The sequence below is a fragment of the Mesoplodon densirostris genome, chromosome 2 (genome assembly GCF_025265405.1).
Source record: "Mesoplodon densirostris isolate mMesDen1 chromosome 2, mMesDen1 primary haplotype, whole genome shotgun sequence".
In the NCBI taxonomy this organism is placed as follows: domain Eukaryota; kingdom Metazoa; phylum Chordata; class Mammalia; order Artiodactyla; family Ziphiidae; genus Mesoplodon; species Mesoplodon densirostris.
In genome coordinates, this window is record NC_082662.1 from 21,321,755 (window position 1) to 21,342,269 (window position 20,515).

A 20,515-nucleotide genomic window follows, 5' to 3' on the forward strand; every position below is an offset into this window, starting at 1 on the left:
ACACCACCGGGAAACTTAACCTAATATAATACAGGGGTCAGGATGGGTATCCCTAAGAAAGTGACACCCAAACTAAGACCCTGAAGGTAATTTGGAATTAGCCAGGCAAAAGATGAAAAGGAGGAAGAGGAAGAGAGGAGAACAGCAAGTATTCCAGGCAAAGGGAACAGCCACAAAGCACAGCACAAATGAAAACCCTGAGGCAGAAAGTAAAATAGTGCCTTTAGGGCTATTTGTCTGGAGAGCTGGAGTAGGGCAAGTAGCAAGCAACAAGGCTGGAAACTTTGTCCTGGACCTGCATTCAGGTAAGCCAATGACAAGAGCTGAATTAAGTTCAAAGGGCCATTAAAAAGATCTAGATAGGGAAGTGACATTCATTCATTCATTCATTCAACAAATATTTATCGCACATCTACAATATGCCAGGCACTGTTCTAGGTGCTGGAATGATAAGATCATATTTGGTTTTAAAATAGATCTGCCTGGCTACAGTGTAGACAATGGTTTGGGTGGGGGTGGGAGGTGTGAAAAGGCAAAAATAGATGCCTTTGTGTAACACTCTGGGACATAAACTAGACTTATACGTTAATGAATTAATATACAGAGAGAATATTCACAAGCTTAAATAAGAACGCATGTACTACAGTTATTAAGCTATGTATATAACACACCAAGGTGTAAAAATCAGAATGCATGGGGAGAATTCTGAATGGGTACTGACTTGTAAAACTTGGACCAGTGTTTCCCGAAATCTGGTGAAAGAGATCTTACAGTTCATCACCCCTCGATCCTCCACGTAGAGAGACAGAGAGGAAAACTGGCAGGCGTGTGCACCTATTCGGTGCCTGTCTGAGTCCTCATAACCCACACTGTGGGAGCAGCATTCCATTTGACAGATGAGGAAATGTAGGCTCAGAGAGTTCTACCACAGTCCCGAGATCACAGAGTGCAGTGGTACAGCTGAGATTTACAGCTGAGGCTGCAAACTCCACGGAAGCAGGAACGAGTCTGTCTTCCTCGTCACTACGCCAGTGCCCCAGGCCAAGGTGCCCTCAGTGTAGGTTGACTAAATGACTCTCTGACCATAAAGCTCAAGCTCCTTCTAGTACTTCTGGGCTGTTATAGAGGAAGAAAGCTAAAAGCAAGTATTTATATAAATGCTGGAACATGAGAAGCCAAGGATATAAAAGGCTCCACTGGGTGAAAGGGGCCTGGGGGAAGGCCTTCTAGAGAAGGTGGACCCAGTGCCTTGGGATGAAGCACATGGTAGATAAGAAAACTGGCAAATAGAAATATGCGTTTCCCTGCCCTTTGAGAATAAGCTAAGACAGCAGCTACAACCAGGCAAGGAATATGACAAGGTCTGGGGCAGAGCAGCTCTTACCTGAAGGCTCCCAGGCCATGGGAGAAGATGATCAAGGGGTATCCAGAGTCCTTCGTCTTAAAGGGGCCATTCCAGCTAACAGGCAGGCGACAAGATCCTAGCAGAGACAAGGGCTATAGAATCTCCGGCTGAATGCGAAGGGCAGCCTGGGCACAGGTGTGATGAGGACATGTGGACCTCCTCTCAGGAGAACCACCTTTTGCCCGAGCAGCCCAGGACAATCAGTCACCTATTCTTTCCCCTTTTCTCCCCTAGGGAGCATACACACAACAGAAAATGGGCAGATAAATCCAAAGGGGAAGTACTGAACAACTTACAGAGTAAGTCCCTGAGATGCCAAGGCAGTGGGGAGAGTTCCTAACAGTGGGGCCTTTGGGGAAAGGGGATGATTCAATGTCATCTGACCCAGAAGAGGGAGGAGCTAGAGAGGCCAGTGCAGGAGCCAGTACGCTCCTTGGCAGTTAAGAACGTTCCTTTGATCTACACTATAGCTGGCACAGAGTGGAATTAATACGTGTTGGATAAATGAGTAATAGCCACCATCCATGGAACACATTCTATATCCCAAGCACTGCACTAGAGTACATGTTTTACATACGTCCCACACTATAACCCTGCAAAAGTATCAGATATTCAGACACATTTTAAGTAACTTGCCCAAGCCCCACAGTTAGTAAATGATAAAGTCTGGATTCGAATCCAAGACAGTCGAACTCTATAACCAAAGCTCTTATGTACATAATTCTCTCCAACTCTCCATACCACACTGGCTAATGGATGCCCCACTACAAAAGGGCTGGGCAATGCAAACTGTAATGTACTGTGTCTGCCTTGGGATCTCCTAGGAACATAATCAAGCAGCTGGGAGAGAATCTTACCCACAGCCAGGTTGAACAGCAAACCTCCCCAGCGCTTATTAAACTTCAGGTAATCAGCCAGGCCAGTGCAGTATTCATAGCGGGGAATCCACAGGGGCTGCTCTGTGGTCTCCTCTGCCTCTTGGCAGGGGTAGAAGAGTCGAAAGAAGCTCCCCTGTAAGGAAGAAAGGAGAGCAGCTGCTCAGAGCAAGAAGCATGGCTACATTTCCCAACAGACACATTCAGCAGGTGTTTGGGGCACCAGCAAAGCACCAAAACAGGGAAACTTTACCTTCAATTCATATACCTGAATTTTGTATTCAGAAAATCCAGAAAGAAGCAATTTTATGTTTAGCATACATGTAAGGCTTATGTCATTTCAAACAGCCAACTGTATTTTGAATTACATCTGAGGGGTACTACAATATTCCCAATGCTTGAGATAGCAAAAGCTTGAAACCTGGCCCTGAGCCCAGGCCTGGAGGAGTCCCAGGAGCGAGGGATTAGCCCTCATGCTGAATGGGGTGGGATTGATGTGTCACCCAGGACAATCCTCCAGGCTGACCCCTGGGAAGCAACAGCAGCACATTCATTTTACATGGGAGCAGGTGAGAGGTTACCAGGAAGTATGTGCCTCTCACAAGGGAGGGGGGAGTTCAAGGGCCAGCAGAGAATAACCTAGGAACCGATGGAGGGAAAGTCCCGAACCAAAGTACCAGAGGGAAATAGACGAAGGCAGGAGAGGAGAAAAAGGAGACTGTCTTCCTACCCGGGTCAGGGAGTCAAAGGTCAATGGCACATGGTCCACTGCTCTTCCTCTCATACACTCAGATTAAGATGAGATCCAAAACCTTCCCAGGATCAGGCATCGGCTCTCAAGACATCTGAGAGCTACCTTTGAAGCTAGAGGCCCCATTTCCTCTGAGCCAGAAAAAGAACCCATAATCTCTGGTCTATTGAGATGCTTCTAATTGGAAAGAGGAAGAAAAAGGTCAGGGGAAAGAGACCTAGGGGCTCTACAACCAAATCCAGACCAGCTCTAACTCAGTTTCCCCCCACCTGGAATTGCAGCATCAGACTCACTATCGATAAGTCCTGTGCAGACAGAAGCAGCGGAGACGTGCTGGAGACACTTACCTGGAGACTCTGACCCTCCATCACATCCCCACAGCCTACGAGGTGGGATCCCGTGACAGGTGGAAAGCCCACGGACTGGTTGACCCCCATTTCATCGCCAGTTGAACTGAACAACGACCTGGGCCGTGGCTGAACTTGACGGCTGGAGGGTGGAACAGAGAACAGCCTCTTGCTGGTTTCCTCTCAGCTTCCTGTTGCTTATTCGTGTCATCTGCCACCCCTATCCACCCCTCCTTATCACCCCTCCTTCCTGCCGGTGACTCAGTCAATCTTCCACATCATCCACTTTGCTGCACTGCCTTTACTAAGGTTTAGGGGCTGCTTTTTCTGCTGTTGTTGGTGGAGAGGTAAGGAGATGGTCATGAAAAGGAAAGAGAGCCTCCATACTCCTCAAAACCCACTAACAAGTGTTTATTCAACACCGATTATGTGCCCAGCACAGCAGTAACTGCTGCATAGACTATAACACAGACCTTGTCCTCATGAGGCTAAGAATAACAATAACTACTACCATCAATTATTTACTCTGTGTCAGCACTGAACTAAGCTTTTTACATACGTTGTGTCATTTCAATCTCTCAATAACTGTCTGAGGGTTAGACCCTGTTTTACAGATGAGGAAATTAAGGCATGAAGAGGTTGAATAACTTTCCCAAGTCACACTGCTTCTAGGTGGCAAACTCGGGTCTGTCTAATCCAGACCTGAGCTCCTAACCCTCACTGATCCTGTTCATGGGGAGACTCAGTTACATATACATAAAATCACTGACCAAAACTATTAACTATAAAGGCACTTATGCTGGGCCTTGAAATATAAGGAAGATTTTAGAGGCAGGGGAGGAGAAGGAAAGCATTTCTAGAAAGGACATAATGTAAGAGCAGAAAGGGGCAGAGATACGGAAGAGTATAATGTGGGCAGGAGATCAAACAGGAGCCTTCAACATGGCAGGTGTGCATGCTCTGACTAGAAAACATTCCTGTAACTTGGCTGCTTCTTAAATTGGGGTTAATGCCACTGCTCTCCGTCCCTCTTCAATCACATCATCACAGCAGCATCACACTTACTCTGTGCCAGGAACTACACCAAATGCTTCACATACATATATTATTTAACTAAATCCTTACAACAATCATCTGGGATATGTATTATTATCTCATCTTACAGATAAGGAAACTGATGCTTAATAAAGTTAGGTAATTTACCCAAGAACATATAGCTAGCAGAGCCAGAATTTGATCATGGGCAGTGTGGCTGTGACAGTGGAGAATGTGATCAAACTTCTTGATATCCACTCTATCCTGCCCTCCTACACAGAAGCCTTGTGATTTCGGTGGGGCTGATACCTCACTAACTTCTAGAGTTGGGCCAATCATCCCTTGGTATCCCCGTCAGTATCCGGATGAAGAGTGGGCTCATGACATAAGCTGGTCCAACCAGAGTAAAGCCCAGGACTTTGGTTTGATGGTTGAGGGTGGAAAAGTTCTTTCTTGTTTTGAGCTAGAGTGATGTGCGGATATGAAGCCTTGAACTGTTGCAGACACTCTGCTACCTTGTGGATGAAGCTACTTGTGGAGGATGGCAGAGCTAAGAGAATCATAGAGAAATACAGTCATATTTGTGAAGACTTTAAGAATCTCTGGATTAGATTGTACCTGAAACCTGACCCAGTCCTAGACCTTCTAGTTACAAGAGCCAATAAATCCCCTTTTTTATTTAAACCAACTGGGTTTAGATTCTATTGCTTGAACCAAAAGCACCTAAACAGATACACTGAGTCCTGAGCCACATTTTCAGTCATTACATTATTCTGCTTTCTTTAAGATGCTCTGGGATGGATCAGAAAGTTCAGGTCAAAGCATGCCTGGGCAAGAAGAGAACTTAGATATCATTTCTCCTCACAATCATCCTCTGCACCACCACGCCCCTCAGCCCAGTATATAAATGAGCTTTACTGATGAAGAAATCAAGGTTAAGAGGTTATGAGAGCTGCTCAAGAGGTTAAGTGAGCTGCTCGAGGTCACCAGAACTATTATCACACATAGATCTCCTCACTGCCAACTTCCAATTGTCTGATCTAATGGAAAACCCCAGACAACCAATAATACTACTGTCATTCTATTTAAATTTGGAAGATAATAAGTGATATTCTTTCTACTACAGACTCCTTCATTTTGTTTCTCTGAAGCAAATTTAAAAATAAACCTAATTCATTTTAAAAAGAAGCTAAGCCACTGATGCAGTCAGTGGACTATTCAGCCAAAAGGAAGCTGAATGTGTGCTGCTTAGTCTCAGACCCTGACCTTTCCCCCTTGAGGGCAAATGTACAGAGGACCCACAGCGGGTGGGGAGGGGGCACAGGACACGTCACCCACATGACAATGAAGCAGCAGCAAGTTCTCACTGCCATAAAAGTGAGTCAGACAAAATACTGTGGGAGTTCCAAGAAGAAAGAGAGCTCCTTTAGCTTGGAAGTGGAGGGCAGGGGAAGATGGGAAGATTGACTTTCGAGTAGAAGAATGTATGAGCAAAGGCACAGAGGTGAGAAAGCACACTTGAGAAACCTCGAGAAGTTCGTGATGGATGCAAGGTGAGAAAGGAAGATGTGACCAGAGTTGGAGGGTAGCAGTCCCTCAAGTGCTAGGCTAAGGAGTTGGAATCTACTCTGGAAATGAGGTCGTAGACATGAGACATGTAAAGTCTGAAAGACCCAAGTTTGAGGCCCAGCTCCTTCGCTGCCTAGCTTTCTTACCTTGGGCAAGTTACCTGATCACTCTAAGCCTGATTCCCCATCTGTACAATGGGAATGCTACCCATCCTCATAAGGTTGCTATGGAGATAAAATGAAATAATGCATTGAAAGCACCTAGTGTAGTATCTGGCTCTTAGGAAGTATCCAGGAAATACTTGTTGATTGTGTGAAAAGTAGAAACAATAGGATCTGGCAACTAAGTGGATCTGGGGAGTTATGGGAGAGGGAAGAGCCAAAGATGAGTCAGGTTTCAAGACTGGGTGACCAGAATGGTAGTAGTTGTTTTTTTTTTTTTTTTTCTATAACTACACTTACTACACTGGGAGAATGAGGGAAATAGGAAGTAAGGTTTTTTTGTTTTTTGGGGTTTTTTTGGCTGTGTTGGGTCTTCGTTTCTGCATGAGGGCTTTCTCTAGCTGCGGCGAGCAGGGGCCACTCTTCATCGCGGTGCGCGGGCCTCTCACTGTCGTGGCCTCTCTTGTTGCGGAGCACAAGCTCCAGACGCGCAGGCTCAGTAGTTGTGGCTCACGGGCCCAGTTGCTCCACAGCATGTGGGATCTTCCCAGACCAGGGCTCAAACCCGTGTCCCCTGCATTGGCAGGCAGACTCTCAACCACTGCACCACCAGGGAAGCCTGATAGTAGCTTCTTATAGGAAGAGATGTTGGTCTTAACCCAAACAGAGAACACTACGTGAGACAGGAATCAGGATGAGGGCACTTGAGAACAACCAAATAGAAGGGAAGCAGAACTCTCTGAGTCCTGGAAAGCTTCTGGGAAGAAGGTCATCAACTAAATTAAATTTGGAAATAAATAAAAACTAAAGAAGGTAATTGGCCAGAGTGAGGCTAACATGAAAATGAATCTGCATTCCCTGGGCTCATACGGACTGACGCACGAGTAGAATGGGAAGATGGGAAAATCCAATCTGACTTGCAAATTTTGCCTAAGAAACACCCACACCGAGCATCCAGAGTCATTTCTAATAAACGCCATGGAATTCTCCAAGGAACTCAGCCCAGGTGTCTCTAGCTTCTTTGGCTCACCTTATCTAAACAATTTGCAGTGGTGCCTGCCTAAAGGCCTCTCTACCCATCCAAACCTGTCCCAACCATCAAAGCCCAGTGAAATCTCTGGTCCTCTGTGAAGCTTTCCAAGTCCTTCCAACCTTCCCTCCTCTCAACTCTGAGTACTGTCTGCCTCCCTCACCTGATAACCAATCACAGGCTGCCTCAGGACAGCTCTTGAATTAGTACGTATTCTAGCAGTTTTCAATCAGTAACTTGCCTCCAATAAGTGGTCCACATAGAGTCTAGATCAGAAGTTCCTGAATCTATTATCACAATCAACTGGAAAACTTTTCAAAAATATAGGTTTTAGGGCTCCCATTGCCAGAGGTCAATTAGTTTATAAAGCTTCCCAAGCTTTCTGATCCCCAAGGTTCAAGAACCTCTGGTCCAGATGGTACCCAGGATTTTTCTTTTATTCAGACGTGTGCATGCAGCAAATATTTACTGAGTGTATATGGTATTCCAGTCCACCATTTTCATATTAATGAAATGATAATGACTGTGATACCACTTGGTTTAATCCCCATGGCCATGTTCCTGCCAGTTACTAGGCTTAATGCAGTGCCCTGCATATAACTGGTCTCAACAGTCAGTCTATCCAATGAATGCTATTTAATTTTTTACACATGTATGCCTTATCTCTTCAGATATACTACAGAGGTAGACTGTGTTTTACATTTCTTTGGAGTCCAAACCATCTATCCTCATGCTTTCTCCACATAGTAGGGACCCCAAAAATGCTTCCTTTATTTGGCTTTGATTTAAACCCTCTCAATTCTTTAATCTCTGTCTTTTTGATCGAAAAAATAGGCTATATGGTATAGTGGGGAAAAAAAAGGCTTTGGTGACAGTCTGAACTCCACCTCCATCACTTAATTGGCTGTGTGACCTTGAGCAAGGTCCTTCAATTCTAAGCCTCTGATAACTTCTCCACATGATAGAAATAATAAATCATTCATGAAGCTGCTGATGAGGATTAAATGAATGTATGTAAAGCACCTGACATATAGAAGGCACTATAACCATAACAAACTACATGACCTCTCTCAGCCTAAGTTCCCTATAAGTAAAGTGAGGACACTTCATAAGTGAAAATTAATAAGAAAAGTGATATTGCCTAGGGCCTGGTACATTTTAAGTGCTCATAAAATGCTAGGAATTAATTAACAGTGCTATGTCTCTCCTTCCTCATACCCAGGTAAGCTTTTTTTTTTTTCCGGGATTTTTGTCGTTTTCTGGATTAAACCCTTTGACAAAATGGTTTCTTTCCTCCTGGCCTTTTCGAGTCTGAGACACCCCTCCCAAAACCAGCGTCTACTAAATAGGCCCAGAAGAGCCCAGAGGGAACGGATAGGGCTTACACTGCAGCTGTCCATCTCCTGCTGGGGCCCCGTTTCCAGTGTTCAGGGACCACCCTTCTGCCAGCTGTGTGGACTTTTCATCACTGGCTATTTCAGGACAGAGTCCAAGACAAGCACTTCTCTGGGGTTTCCTTCCAGACAAAGCTCTCTGGAGTCTTAAAGCTCATTAGTCCGTGGTCTCTGGGGAAGTGAGGAACTAACATCCTGCTCTCAGAGAATGGAGACACCAAGTGCTCAAGGGGCAGGTTTGAGCAACAAGGGGACAGAGCTATTAAAAGGAGCCAAGATAAGAGTTTTTCAGGGCATTAATAATTATAGTAAAAATAATCTCTCGCTTGTGGAGGCTTTACAGTTTATAAAGCACTTTCACACGTATTAGCTTATTGGCTCCACAACACTGCCTCAAGCTAAGACGGAGAGAGCAATCGTCATCTCCATTTCGTATTATGGGTTGGTCAAAAAGTTCGTTCAGGTTTTCTGTACCATCTTACGGAAAAATCCGAACGAACTTTTTGGCCAATTCAATAATAGCTGAAGAGAGTGAGTCCCAGAGAGGCTGTATGATCTGCCTAGGGTAACACAGCGAGAGAGCTGCAGAGCTGGAATAAAACACAGGTCTGCTGACTTCCGGTCCTGGGCACTTCCGTGGATTGTGAAGAAGGAATGGTGGCCCTTCTTTCACTAGTATGAAAACCAGGAAACTGAGGGTAAGAGTGAAGCACATAAAAAGTGTGGAGCACAAAGAAGGCCACGTTTCAGAGAGGTGATGCCGTGGGCTCGGGGTGGGGCTGTGGGCTCCGAACGAGAGAGCTCACCGTGGGATTCCAGGGGCGCCGGGAGTGAAAGCGCAAGATGATAGTGGGAGAATAAAGGGTGAGAGCGGATACTGGGGGTGTCTCAGTAGGAAACAGAAAAGATAAAAGACTAATGTGGATTAGTCTGGGATTAAGACGAGAAACTCCCCGAAACCAGCCTGGAACGTGAGCAAGTCTGCAGACCCCCTCAGTCCAGAATAGAAGCTTTCTCCAATCAAACTTACCCAGTCAAGTTGACCTCTCAGAAGCAACCCAAATGGTCAACTCTACGGAAACGAGAAACTGCCCAGGAGCCAGTGGCCCTTTGGTTGTTGTAGTTTCCAGAACTCGAAATTAGCGCTTAAAACCATTTCCCGCCTCTCTGTCCAGAACTATAACTTCCGAGGTGCACCGCGCAAGATGGCACACTACGACCCGCCCCCCAGGCCTACAATTCTCAGAGCTCTACACGGCCCCTCGTCTTGGTGTGAAACCGCCCGAGGTCGTAATGCGGTGCGATTCCTCCCCCTGGTGGTCGAGGAGCCGCCACCACGATTACAAAGCCTGAGCGGAGGGTTACTGCTTATAGTCCCGGTTAGTAACCCTCCGCCTCACCGTTCCTCAAATAATTCCTGGGCGTGCCTGGAGATGACCTGGGCTTCGCTTTATTCTCAGGGCCGTGAGGAGGAGGTCTGAGCTTGTGGTTTGTTGGTTTGTTGGTTTGTTTTTTGCGGTACGCGGGCCTCTCACTGTTGTGGCCTCTCCCGTTGCGGAGCACAGGCTCCGGACGCGCAGGCTCAGCGGCCGTGGCTCACGGGCCCAGCCTGTCCGCGGCATGTGGATCTTCCCGGACCGGGGCACGAACCCATGTCCCCTGCATTGGCAGGCGGACTCTCAACCACTGCGCCACCAGGGAAGCCCCACACTTTTATTCATGCTCTTCTCTCCACTCTTCCCTGCCTGATGGCCTATCTAATCCTGTTCTTCCTTTAAAATTCCTGTAGATCCTCCCTCTCCATGAAGCTTTCCTGATTCCCCTCCAGTCCCAAAGGACCTCTGCCCCCTCTCAGTTGCTGGGATATTTGTGTGCACCTTTCATTTGGGGGCTTATGTCACACCACCCTGTCCCATCTCCTAAGTGAGAGGTCTTAACTCTGCAATAAATTGTGAGTTCTTTGAGGTCAGATGCTGAGTCCTACAGCTGATCGCTCCACCCACCAACTCACATACCCTCAAATCACCAGTGTCCAGATTCCATGCTTCAGGCTTCTTTAGACTCTCCTCTCCTCTTGACACTGTCACCACCACCATCCATCCAGGAACCAAGATAAAGTCATCAGGAGAGAGTGTTGGCAGCACCGCGTGTGGTAATCAAGCCCCGGATTTAATTAAAGCTGTGGTTGGTGGTGGTGACGGCCGAACATAAAAAGCTTAGTGCAGATCAGATATGGTTCTCTCTGCCTAATTAATCAGTGCTCTGCAGCTGGCCCAGAATACCCAGGACTAACTAGAGTCCCTGGTCCTGAGAGGGACAGCTGGAGTTTGTTTCTCTGTCTCCTACTCCCAGACTAGGCCATACTGGGGACGTTTGCTGGCCAGCTAAGTTTTAAACTTCTCAGGGACAGGGATGTCACAACCTTCTTTACCTCCTTTGTCACTGTTAGGAAGATCTACCTTGGGCCCAGACTCCTGTTGCAAAATAAAATACTTGCATTCAATTGCATTTCATTCCAATCTAGTCTTTTGGGGGATAAACAACCCAAACGCTTTAAGTTTTCAGCAAGTGGTTGATTTTCCAGGCTTTCATTATAGATCCCATCCTCCAACAGTTCAAGGATCTCTTCTGGTTGGCTACCATCCCACTCCAGCCTTTACCTTGTTGCTAAGTTACTTTAAGTTGGCATATGAGTGACCAGCTTTGGATTTCCTCTTCTCCCCACTACATGCTGAAGTTGGACAACACTTTTTAAAATCAAACTATAATATGTATACAACAAACTGTGTGAAGTGCACTAATACTAACTGTCCAGCTCAACCTTAAAAAAAAAAAAAAACATTTGATATAGCCATCACCTAGTTTGAAATGTAGAATATTTCCAGTGCTCCCAAAAGTTTGTCTCATGTCTCTTCTCTGTTTTCAGTCAGTCACCCCCCCAGAGGGAGCCACTGTTTTTTGTTTCCTATCATCTCACTGGGACCCAGTTGGAGTCTGGGTGAATCCTCTTTTAACATCCTGTTAGCAGGCAGAGTGTATATGCTTAATAAAGATCAAGAACAATAACTGTCCTACTCTATTATTGTTACTATAATAACAGTAATAAGCGCTAGAAATCAAGCAGTGAATAGAGAGATTAGTTCCCTACCCACATGGTGCTTTCATTCTATTGAGGGGAGACAGATAATAAGCAAGCATATAACCAAGATAATTGCACACCATTAAGTGCTCTAAAGGAAATAAGATGCTTTGATGGAGAATAAAAGGAGTGAGCTACTCTCAGTAGGATGGCCAGGGAAGGATTCTCTGAGGAGCTGGCACCTGAGCTGAGCCCAACTTTCCACTGGGCTCAGCTGCCCAAATACCTCCCATTTCTTGATTATCTACTATGTATCAGACATGTCATTAGGAACGTTCAAATCCTTTACCTCATTTAGTCCTCCTGGGAAGTATGTCATATTCTTTCTATTTTTCAGACAAGAAAACAGAGGCTCAAAGAGGTAGTAGCAGACAATGTGGATTCCAGCCTCATAGCCCCTCATCCCTTCTCTGAGCCCCCGGTGTGGTGGTTTCCAGCAGCTGAGAGCCTCTGCACTCAAAGTCCCGCTTGTGTCTGCTTCCTTGCCTGAGGGCTGTCTTAGGCATCTACGAACCAGGAAGGGAGAGGCATGCGCTACCCACCCCAAGGGCAACCTTCGGCCATCATGGAAGTTGATGACTCCCCATCCTTAGATAGGATGATTCTGAGGTGCATTTCACACTGTCTCTTGAGTTTCCATGGGGAGCGGAACCCAGCTGCTCACAGCAGCAAGCTGCACGTCAATGCTCCCCGTATTATTTCTCCCCTCCCTGCGTCACTTTCTCCATGCTCTAACTTCTGCTTCTTGAAATCACCTCCCAAATAGACTACGAGCACCCAAGTCTCAGGGTCTGCTTTTGGGGGAACTCAAGCCACCCCCTTGCTCCTAGCACAGAAAAGTGCTTGGGGACAGAACATTCTCGAACTGTGCCACACGCCCTGTCACCCTCTATACCTTTGCAAGTGCTGTCTCCTCTGCCGAAACATGTGTTGAATCCGTTGTGGTCCATCCAATGTCCATGACACTCCATCCCTGCCACCCTCCACCTGATGAACTCCAGCTGCTAGTGTCCAGCACTGGTAAGAATCAGGTTTGTGCCAAGTGCTTGGCAAACTCTATCTCGTCCAGCTGACACAGAGATTCTGACACATCAGTACTACCATTCCTGACCTGCAGGTCAGGAAACAGATTCACAGAGGCCAGGAGACCTGCCCAAGTTTTATAGTTAAAAACTGGCAAAGCAAGGACAAAGGAAATTCCCTGGAAGTCCAGTGGTTAGGACTGTGTGCTTCCACTGCAGGGGGCATAGGTTCGATCCCTGGCTGGGGAGCTAGGATCCCACAAGCCATGCAGCATGGCCGAAAAATTAATAAACAAAAATTTAAAATCCAGGACCAAAATGAAGATCTACCTATTCTACTGCCTTAACCCTTGGCTGGAGAGAAAGGATAGGAATCGGGGTCTCTAGAGTTGTTCCAGCATTTCCCCTCTCAGAGAGGGGCCTAAATGAACAGCTGAGCGATGCCCCCCACCCCCGACCCCGAGGTAGTCACCAGAGCCTCAGCTGGGAGGAGCAGAGACTATGGAGCCCAGAGGAAGGAGGCCAGGTTGAGGGGGCTTCCTACAGACAAAGGCTGGACATCCTGCCCGCCCGCCCCTGGGAGGGGAAAACTGGTGAACGCATTACTCTATTTTCTGGCTCCTTCCATGGCTTTGGGAGTTTACTTGGCCTTGGCAATGGCCTGCTTCTCAGAATCTCTCATCAAAAATGATTCTCGGAGGCTAGGCCAGTTCTGGGACACCAAGAGGCCAAGGGAGGCCTGAATTCCCACTCTTAATCTTCTCTTCCAGGCCCTCAGTCTTGTTATCAACAAGCCCATCAAAAGCCTGGTAAAGGCCCACCAGCCTGCGGAACACGAGCTGGCTAGCTGGGTACCAAGTTCTCAAGGGAGGTTGGGGAAAATGGGGGTGGGGTGGGGATGGAACCCCACCTTACTGGTGGGGGGCACATGGGGAAGCACCAGGGTTGGTCAGGAGGCAGAGGGAGGGAGGGGAAAACACAGGCAAGGGTCTTGACTGTGGTTTCCATGGGAGGAGTGCGTGAGGCCGCAAGCAGTCTTAGAATTGGCTGGATGAATAATTTCAGTGAGCTCTGGGCACGAGGCTGTCTCCAGTTGCCTGGTACCTGACCCTGTGATGCATAGGTCAGGGGAGCAGTGGCCCTGAGTGTGAGAGCCCAGTAGAGGAGGTGATGGGGTATAGGCTCTGGATTGGGTAGTTTGCATTTGAAAGGCAAGCTCAAGGGTGAGTTGTTTACCATCTATAGGAATTGGCTACCCTGGGAGGGGCAGTCCCTCCAGGGTCAGCAAGGCCCTGGTGCCAAACATCAAAACACAGAAACTAGGGGCTTCCCTGGTGGCACAGTGGTTGAGAGTACGCCTGCCGATGCAGGGGATGCGGGTTCGTGGCCCGGTCCGGGAAGATCCCACATGCTGCGGAGCGGCTGGGCCCGTGAGCCATGGCCGCTGAGCCTGTGCGTCCGGAGCCTGTGCTCCGCAACAGGAGAGGCCACAACAGTGAGAGGCCCACGTACAGCAAAAAAAGAAAAGAAAAAAAAAAAAACACAGAAACTAAAAAGATATGGCTAATACAGAGTTACAGCCAAGGGAAGATGGGGTTTACATTTTAACAAATCCTCTGGCTGCTGTGAGGAGACAGTGTTTTAGTGAGACAAAAGGAAAGCAGAGACCAGAGGCCAGTGCAATGACCCAGGTGCAAAATGATGGTGGCCTGGACTTTGGAGGGTGCAGGGGAGGTGGGAGCCCGCTAACATCAGGGTCTGTATGGAGGCGGGGCTGCAGGACCTGATAGACATCCAATGAGGATGCCTTTGGGTTACAAGAGGCAATCGAAGCCCATCCTGCTTTTATTTCTGGGGTTCACGCCTGTGTTTCCTTCCCCAGTTATGAACTGTACTATCTCACTCTTTGGATGTTAATGGCATAGTAAAGGGATTCTAGGAAATACTTCTGGTTTAGAGATTGAAATAAAGTCCAACATAGTGCCTGGCACATAGTAAGTCCTCAACAAATCGATAGCCTTTTCTTCCTTGAGGGAAAGTAGGAAGCCCAGCAGATCTGATGTCAAGCAGACTGCAGTTTGGTTCCAGCTCTATCACTCACTAGCTGGATGGCCCTAGACAAGTGATTTCACCTCTGCATCCCCCTTCCCTAGTCTGGAAGCAGAGATAAGAGTCCCTCGCTCTTCTGGTGCTTGTAAGAATTAAATGAGGCGATGTATGTCAGGGGTTCCATCAATTACAGAAATAATTATCATGTATTATGGAATGTCAGTCTAAGCCAGGCTCCCGAGGTGGGGCCCAGACTCCAGAAAAATGGGTCTGAGTCCCCTTCAACGCCTCCTCGGGGCCCACCTCTGGGCCTGATCCCAACCCCCAGCTCCCACCCCTCTGCTGAGCGTCTCCTCAAAGAGCCAACGGAAAGCTGTTTACTCTGCCAAGCAGCATCCCTGGGGAGGAAGGGGAGGGAGAATAAATCTTCCTGCCTTGGCTTTGGAAAGCAGGCTGTCAATTACCTGGGGTTCCAAGCAGCCTGCCTGCTAGGTAAACATTTGCCAAGCTGGCCCCAATGATTAACCACTTGGCACCCAGGGCTGAGGTGGACGTGTCCATGTATGGGCAGCTCTGGGAGGCTCCAGAAACTAGGGGAGACCGGGCACGGCTTCTGGAGCCTTCAGAGAGGGTCTAATTCAGGTGAAATATTCAGGAGGATGGCAAAGAATGACTTCAGAACTAGGGTTAAAAATCGACTTTACTTGGCCTGTCCAAATCTGCTGTCCCCTAGCCCCTACCCTGGACCCTTGCCCCAGGAATACAGGCCCCAAAGGAACAGCCAGAGCTCAGAGCTCAGCCTGTGGTTTCCAGCAGGTGTCCTGTTTGTGAGGGGCTGGACCAGAGATGCCTGCTTACCTCAGTCTCCTCTGGCTTTCTCCGGATAACAGAAACCCACCTTGTGGGAAGCAGAGTCCTGCCTCCCAGGGGAGGGGAGCCCAGACCCTGGGCCACGTCTAGGTGTGGCTGGTTAGAAGATAGCCTAGGGCTGACTATAATTCTTCACATGTGTGCATACCTGTAGAGTTCGCCAAGCACTTTCCCACGTGTTGTCTCATTCAAGGAGCTCCACAATAAACCTGTGAAGCAGGAATTAGCATGCCCCTCCAACCTGTGATGCATTGGTTCAAATCCAGGTTCTGTTTCTCACTGGCTGTGAAGGCTTTGGAGCAATCACTTCACCTCTCGGAACCTCATTAAGCTCACCTGTGAAAGGGGGTGAATAGCTGCCCTGGCAGTTTTGCTGTGAGGCTTAAATGAAATCATGGATATAAAGAGCTCAACAGGGACTTCCCTGGTGGCACAGTGGTTAAGAATCCACCTGCCAACGCAGGAGACACGGGTTCGATCCCTGGTCCGGGAAGATCCCACATGCCACAGAGCAACTAAGCCCATGCACCACAACTACTGAGCCCGTGCACCACAACTACTGAAGCCCGCGCACCTAGAGCCCATGCTCCGCAACAAGAGAAGCTACCGCAATGAGAAGCCTGCACACCACAATGAAGAGTAGCCCCCACTCGCCGCAACTAGAGAAAAGCCCCCGCGCAGCAACAAAGACCCAACGCAGCCATAAATAAATAAATAAATAAATAAATAAAGAGCTCAACAGTGCCTGGCACGTGGTCAGCAAATCTGTAAGCCGCTCCCTTGAATTCCTCATTTTACAGAAGAGGAAAATGAGGCTCAGTGAGCTGTCAACTCTTAGTCTTCTAAATATTTAAAAAAAAAAAAATTATTCTACAAATGCGTAGTGAGCACCTGTCAAAGTTGTATTTCATTCATTCATGAGGAAACTCTCAGGATGACAAAGCTGGTTCAGAGGACTCATTGATAATAGTCAGCAAAGCACAGAGAAGGCTGAAATAAGATTGCTAGTCAGATTCCCAACTGGCAAATGCCCTATAGTGCATGACTATAATCTTCGGGGTGATCTCTACTCGTCAGAAGTCATTTGTATCACTATTGGACAAAAATCCTTTGTATCTTATCTGTTTTCTACAAGTTAGCATCTTAGTTCTCAGGCTTATAAAATACCTGGATCCTAATACATAGGGAGTCACATGACCCTCGGGGGCTTGCTAGAAGATGCCCCAATGGACAGATGAAGGTCAAGCAGTCGCCCCATTACCTCACTTCCAAGTTCGTATACTTTTCCTTAAAGTCAAGTCTTGACAGGATGGGAAAGGGAAGGATTGACCTGCAACCTACATCAGGATTACTTCTGAGTAAGAATTCCAGACCTTTTTGCTCTGGAAAGCCTAGTCCTGCTACCACGTTAGGCTGAGAGTGAGAAATTGAAGCCCCGGAAAAAAGGATGTGACTTGTCCAAGGTCACAAGCTGTGCCTGGGGGAGAGGCAGAGGCCAGACCTGCTTTCCCCAACTCCCCTCCCCGGGTCCCCTGGGCTGCTCCTCTGGCCCTCCCCCAGGTGGGGTCCAGGTGTGAGTTGTCGCTGTGGGCAGACAACTGCATCCTGCATCTGTCCGCTCTGCATCCTGGTGGTGCCTAGAGGGGCAGACTCACTTTAGCTGGAGCTGGACCGACATTGCAGGGCCCTGTGGGGATTCACCACAGTTTGGGGTTATCTGTGCTCCAGCAAGTGAGAGCTGAAACCCCAGAGTCTCCCGCAGCCTCCAGCCCCCGCTCTTGCTAATTCTGTAGTGAGGCACCCAGATGGCTCAGAGAGGGAGGAAAAAACAGCAGCAGATAAGACGAAGCAGATGGGTTTCCACAGTGATTGCGTCCTGGAGCTCCGAGTGTCTTCTTTCTTCCAGAACAGAGATGGGGATGCAGCAGGAAGAACACAGGCACAGGAAGGAAAACCCAAGTCCTGGTCCCAATCTACCCAGATGGACAGCTTGATGGCCCTTGTGCAAGTCATCTCACTGCCCTGGGGCCTGAGGTGGGAGAGAGGACATCATTTGTTAGGTGCTTGAGGGTCAGGCATGGTGTTTTTTTGTTTGTTTGTTTTTTAATTTATCTTATTTATTTTTGTCTGCGTTGGGTCTTGGTTACTGTGCACAGGCTTTAGCTAGTTGCAGCGAGCAGGGGCTACTCTTCGTTGAGGTGCACAGGCTTCTCATTGCGGTGGCTTCTCTTGTTGCGGAGCACGGGCTCTAGGCACGCGGGCTTCAGTAGCTGTGGCTCGCGGGCTCTAGGCGCGCCAGCTCAGTAGCTGTGACACAGGGGCTTAGTTGCTCCCCGGCATGTGGGATCTTCCCGGACCAGGGCTCAAACCCAGGTCCCCTGCATTGGCAGGCGGATTCTCAACCACTGCGACACCAGGGAAGACCCCCAGGCGTGGTGTTTTGAATGCCAAACATTCGCGATCTCACGTAATCCTCTTCCCAGCGAGCCTTTGAGGAAGGAGCTCTTACCACCATTTACAGATGAAGCAGCAGAAGCACAGAGAGGTAAAGTCGCCTGCACGGGAACACAAGCGTGCTAAGTGCTCTTAACCACAGCACTATACAGGCCTCCAGGCCCCTTCCTCCTGGGAGACTAGATATAGTCCTTCTGGAGATTTCAGGCCCAACCCAGAGGAGGAAGGCCAGGAGGGAGGCAGACTCAGGGTGCAAAGAGGCAACACTTCAGATCAAACAGTGATGCTAGCGCCCATTTTCTACCTGGACACCTTGGCCTGCATGACACCTGGCACTTCAGGCAGGAAGAAACCCCACGCTCAGGCAGCCCCCGGGCAGCGTGATGCCACCATGGCAATGAAACAAACACTGTAGTGCTCAGAGCTCCGGGATGCCATCCAGAGCACCTCCTTATCCTCAAATCCACACAAAGGCCTTCTTCAACCTTGCCCTGCAGGAGGCAAGACTCTGCCTCATCCCAGAAGCCTCTGAACCAGGCGCCAGGCCTTCTCTTCCTCCTCCTCCTACTCACTGCTGTCCTCTCCTTCCTGCCCTTCCCGCTCCCCTCTCCCCAAAGTGTTGGCTCCTGTCCCATTGATCAGAGCCCAAGTATGGGACGGGAACTCCTGGAGGCTTTGATGAGCCCTAAAGAGCCTGATGGAGGCCCTGGAGCCCTTGGCAGAGCCCAGAGATGTACTTTTAGGATAAGCCCAGTGCAGTCCTGCCTTCCAGGATGCCCTGCCTTCTCTTCCTCCATCCAAGGCCCAGGGCAACTCTGTGACTCGCTTTTGGACAAGCCTAGGCCCCGGCTGGCCCCCTGCAGACATGAAAGTAGGAGAGGCCTTGTGTAGAGATGCAAGTGTGGGTGTGCGCACGAGCCAGCCAGGGTGTTCAGGGCTGGCGGTGGGAGAGCTGGAACAGTATCAGGGTCCCCGCAAGCCCCTCACCAGCTGGCCTTGGCCTCCTACCCTCCCAACTTTGTCCGTCATCCATTTATTCACTCATTCAACAAGCATTTGTTGGCCATTTATTATACGAATGCTGGAATTAAAAGTATGAATGGGGGCTTCCCTGGTGGCGCAGTGGTTAAGAATCCGCCTGCCAATGCAGGGGACACGGGTTCAAGCCCTGGTCCGCGAAGATCCCACATGACACAGAGCAACTAAGCCCGTGCGCCACAACTACTGAGCCTGTGCTCTAGAGCCTGCGAGCCACATCTACTGAAGCCCGCGTGTCACAGCTACTGAAGCCCACGCGCCTAGAGCCTGTGCTCCGCAACAAGAAGCCACCGCAGTGAGAAGCCGTGCACCGCAGCAAAGAGGAGCCCCTGCTCGCCGCAACTACAGGAAGCCCGCGTGCTGCAATGAAGACCCAATGCAGCCAAAAAATTATTTATTTATTTATTTATTTATTTTTAAAAAAGAAAAAGATGAATGGAACACAACTCCTAGCCTCAGAACCGAAGTCCTGACCTTCCTCCCCAAATCGGCTCCCCACTCAGTTCATCTCAGTTGACGGCAGCTCCATCTTGCCTGTGACTCACGCCAAACCTCACATCCAATCCGTCAGCAAATCTGTTGCTTTTCCCTGGCTCAAAATATATCCAGAAAATGACTACTTCTCACCCCTTTCACCCATGGTCCAAACCACCATCAGGGCTCACCTGCATGACTCACCTGGTCCAATGGGGCTCCCTGCTTCCGTCTCTGCTGCTGTGTCAGCCTCTCAGCTGGAGTCCGAGCGGTGCTGTGGAAACAAGGTTAGATCAGGCCTTGCACACGGCAGGCAGACTCCCCACCCAGAACCTGTGCCCTGGCGGAATGTGCTTCCCCTAGAAACATCCTCCGCTCACTCCCTCACCTCAAAGGTCAGCTTTTCAGGGAGGCCGGCCTCTAACAGTTAACACTGCAGGCCCTCCCCTTCTCCAGAGCATCATTGCCAAATATCACGTGAGATATTTTACTTATCTGTTTTGTTTATTGCTGATTTTCTCTCTCAGAAAAGTAAGTGCCACCAGAGCAAGATTTTGTCTGCTTGGATCGCTCCCTGAGGACCCGGCTGGCCCATAGCTGTGGCTCATTAAGTAGCTGTGGAATAAGTGAAAGAGTGACTTGTGGGTTGACCCGTAGGAAAAGCTGACCCTGCCTCCACTTCTGCCATTTCCCGTCTGTCCCCACACAGGCAGCTGCAGTGATGTCATTGTCTCAGACGCCTTTTATGGCCCCCTGGGTTAGGCAGCCCCTCTGGGCACTCCCACAGTCCCCCTTCCCTCGTCCTGTAATTGCCTGGTTACTGGTCTCTCTTTCCCTGGGACAGTGAGCATGGGAGGGTGGGGCCGTGCCTCTAGCTCAGGAGGTGGAATGGTGCAGCAGTT

General features: G+C 48.8%; 1 protein-coding gene across 3 annotated transcripts in view; it reads right to left on the reverse strand.

Moving 5' to 3' along the window:
* The window catches only part of PAFAH2 (platelet activating factor acetylhydrolase 2), a 32,356-nt gene extending 22,706 nt beyond the window's left edge, over positions 1–9,650 (reverse strand). For all 3 annotated transcript variants that reach the window (XM_060089199.1, XM_060089198.1, XM_060089197.1), the window contains exons 1-4: positions 9,598–9,650; positions 3,379–3,520; positions 2,263–2,416; positions 1,385–1,481 (exon numbers count right to left, since the gene is read on the reverse strand). In XM_060089199.1, the coding sequence (XP_059945182.1) occupies positions 1,385–1,481; positions 2,263–2,416; positions 3,379–3,468 (341 nt within the window). In that variant the 5' untranslated portion in view covers positions 3,469–3,520; positions 9,598–9,650. The remainder of the gene's footprint in view (positions 1–1,384; positions 1,482–2,262; positions 2,417–3,378; positions 3,521–9,597) is intronic.
* Positions 9,651–20,515: the final 10,865 nt, after the last annotated feature.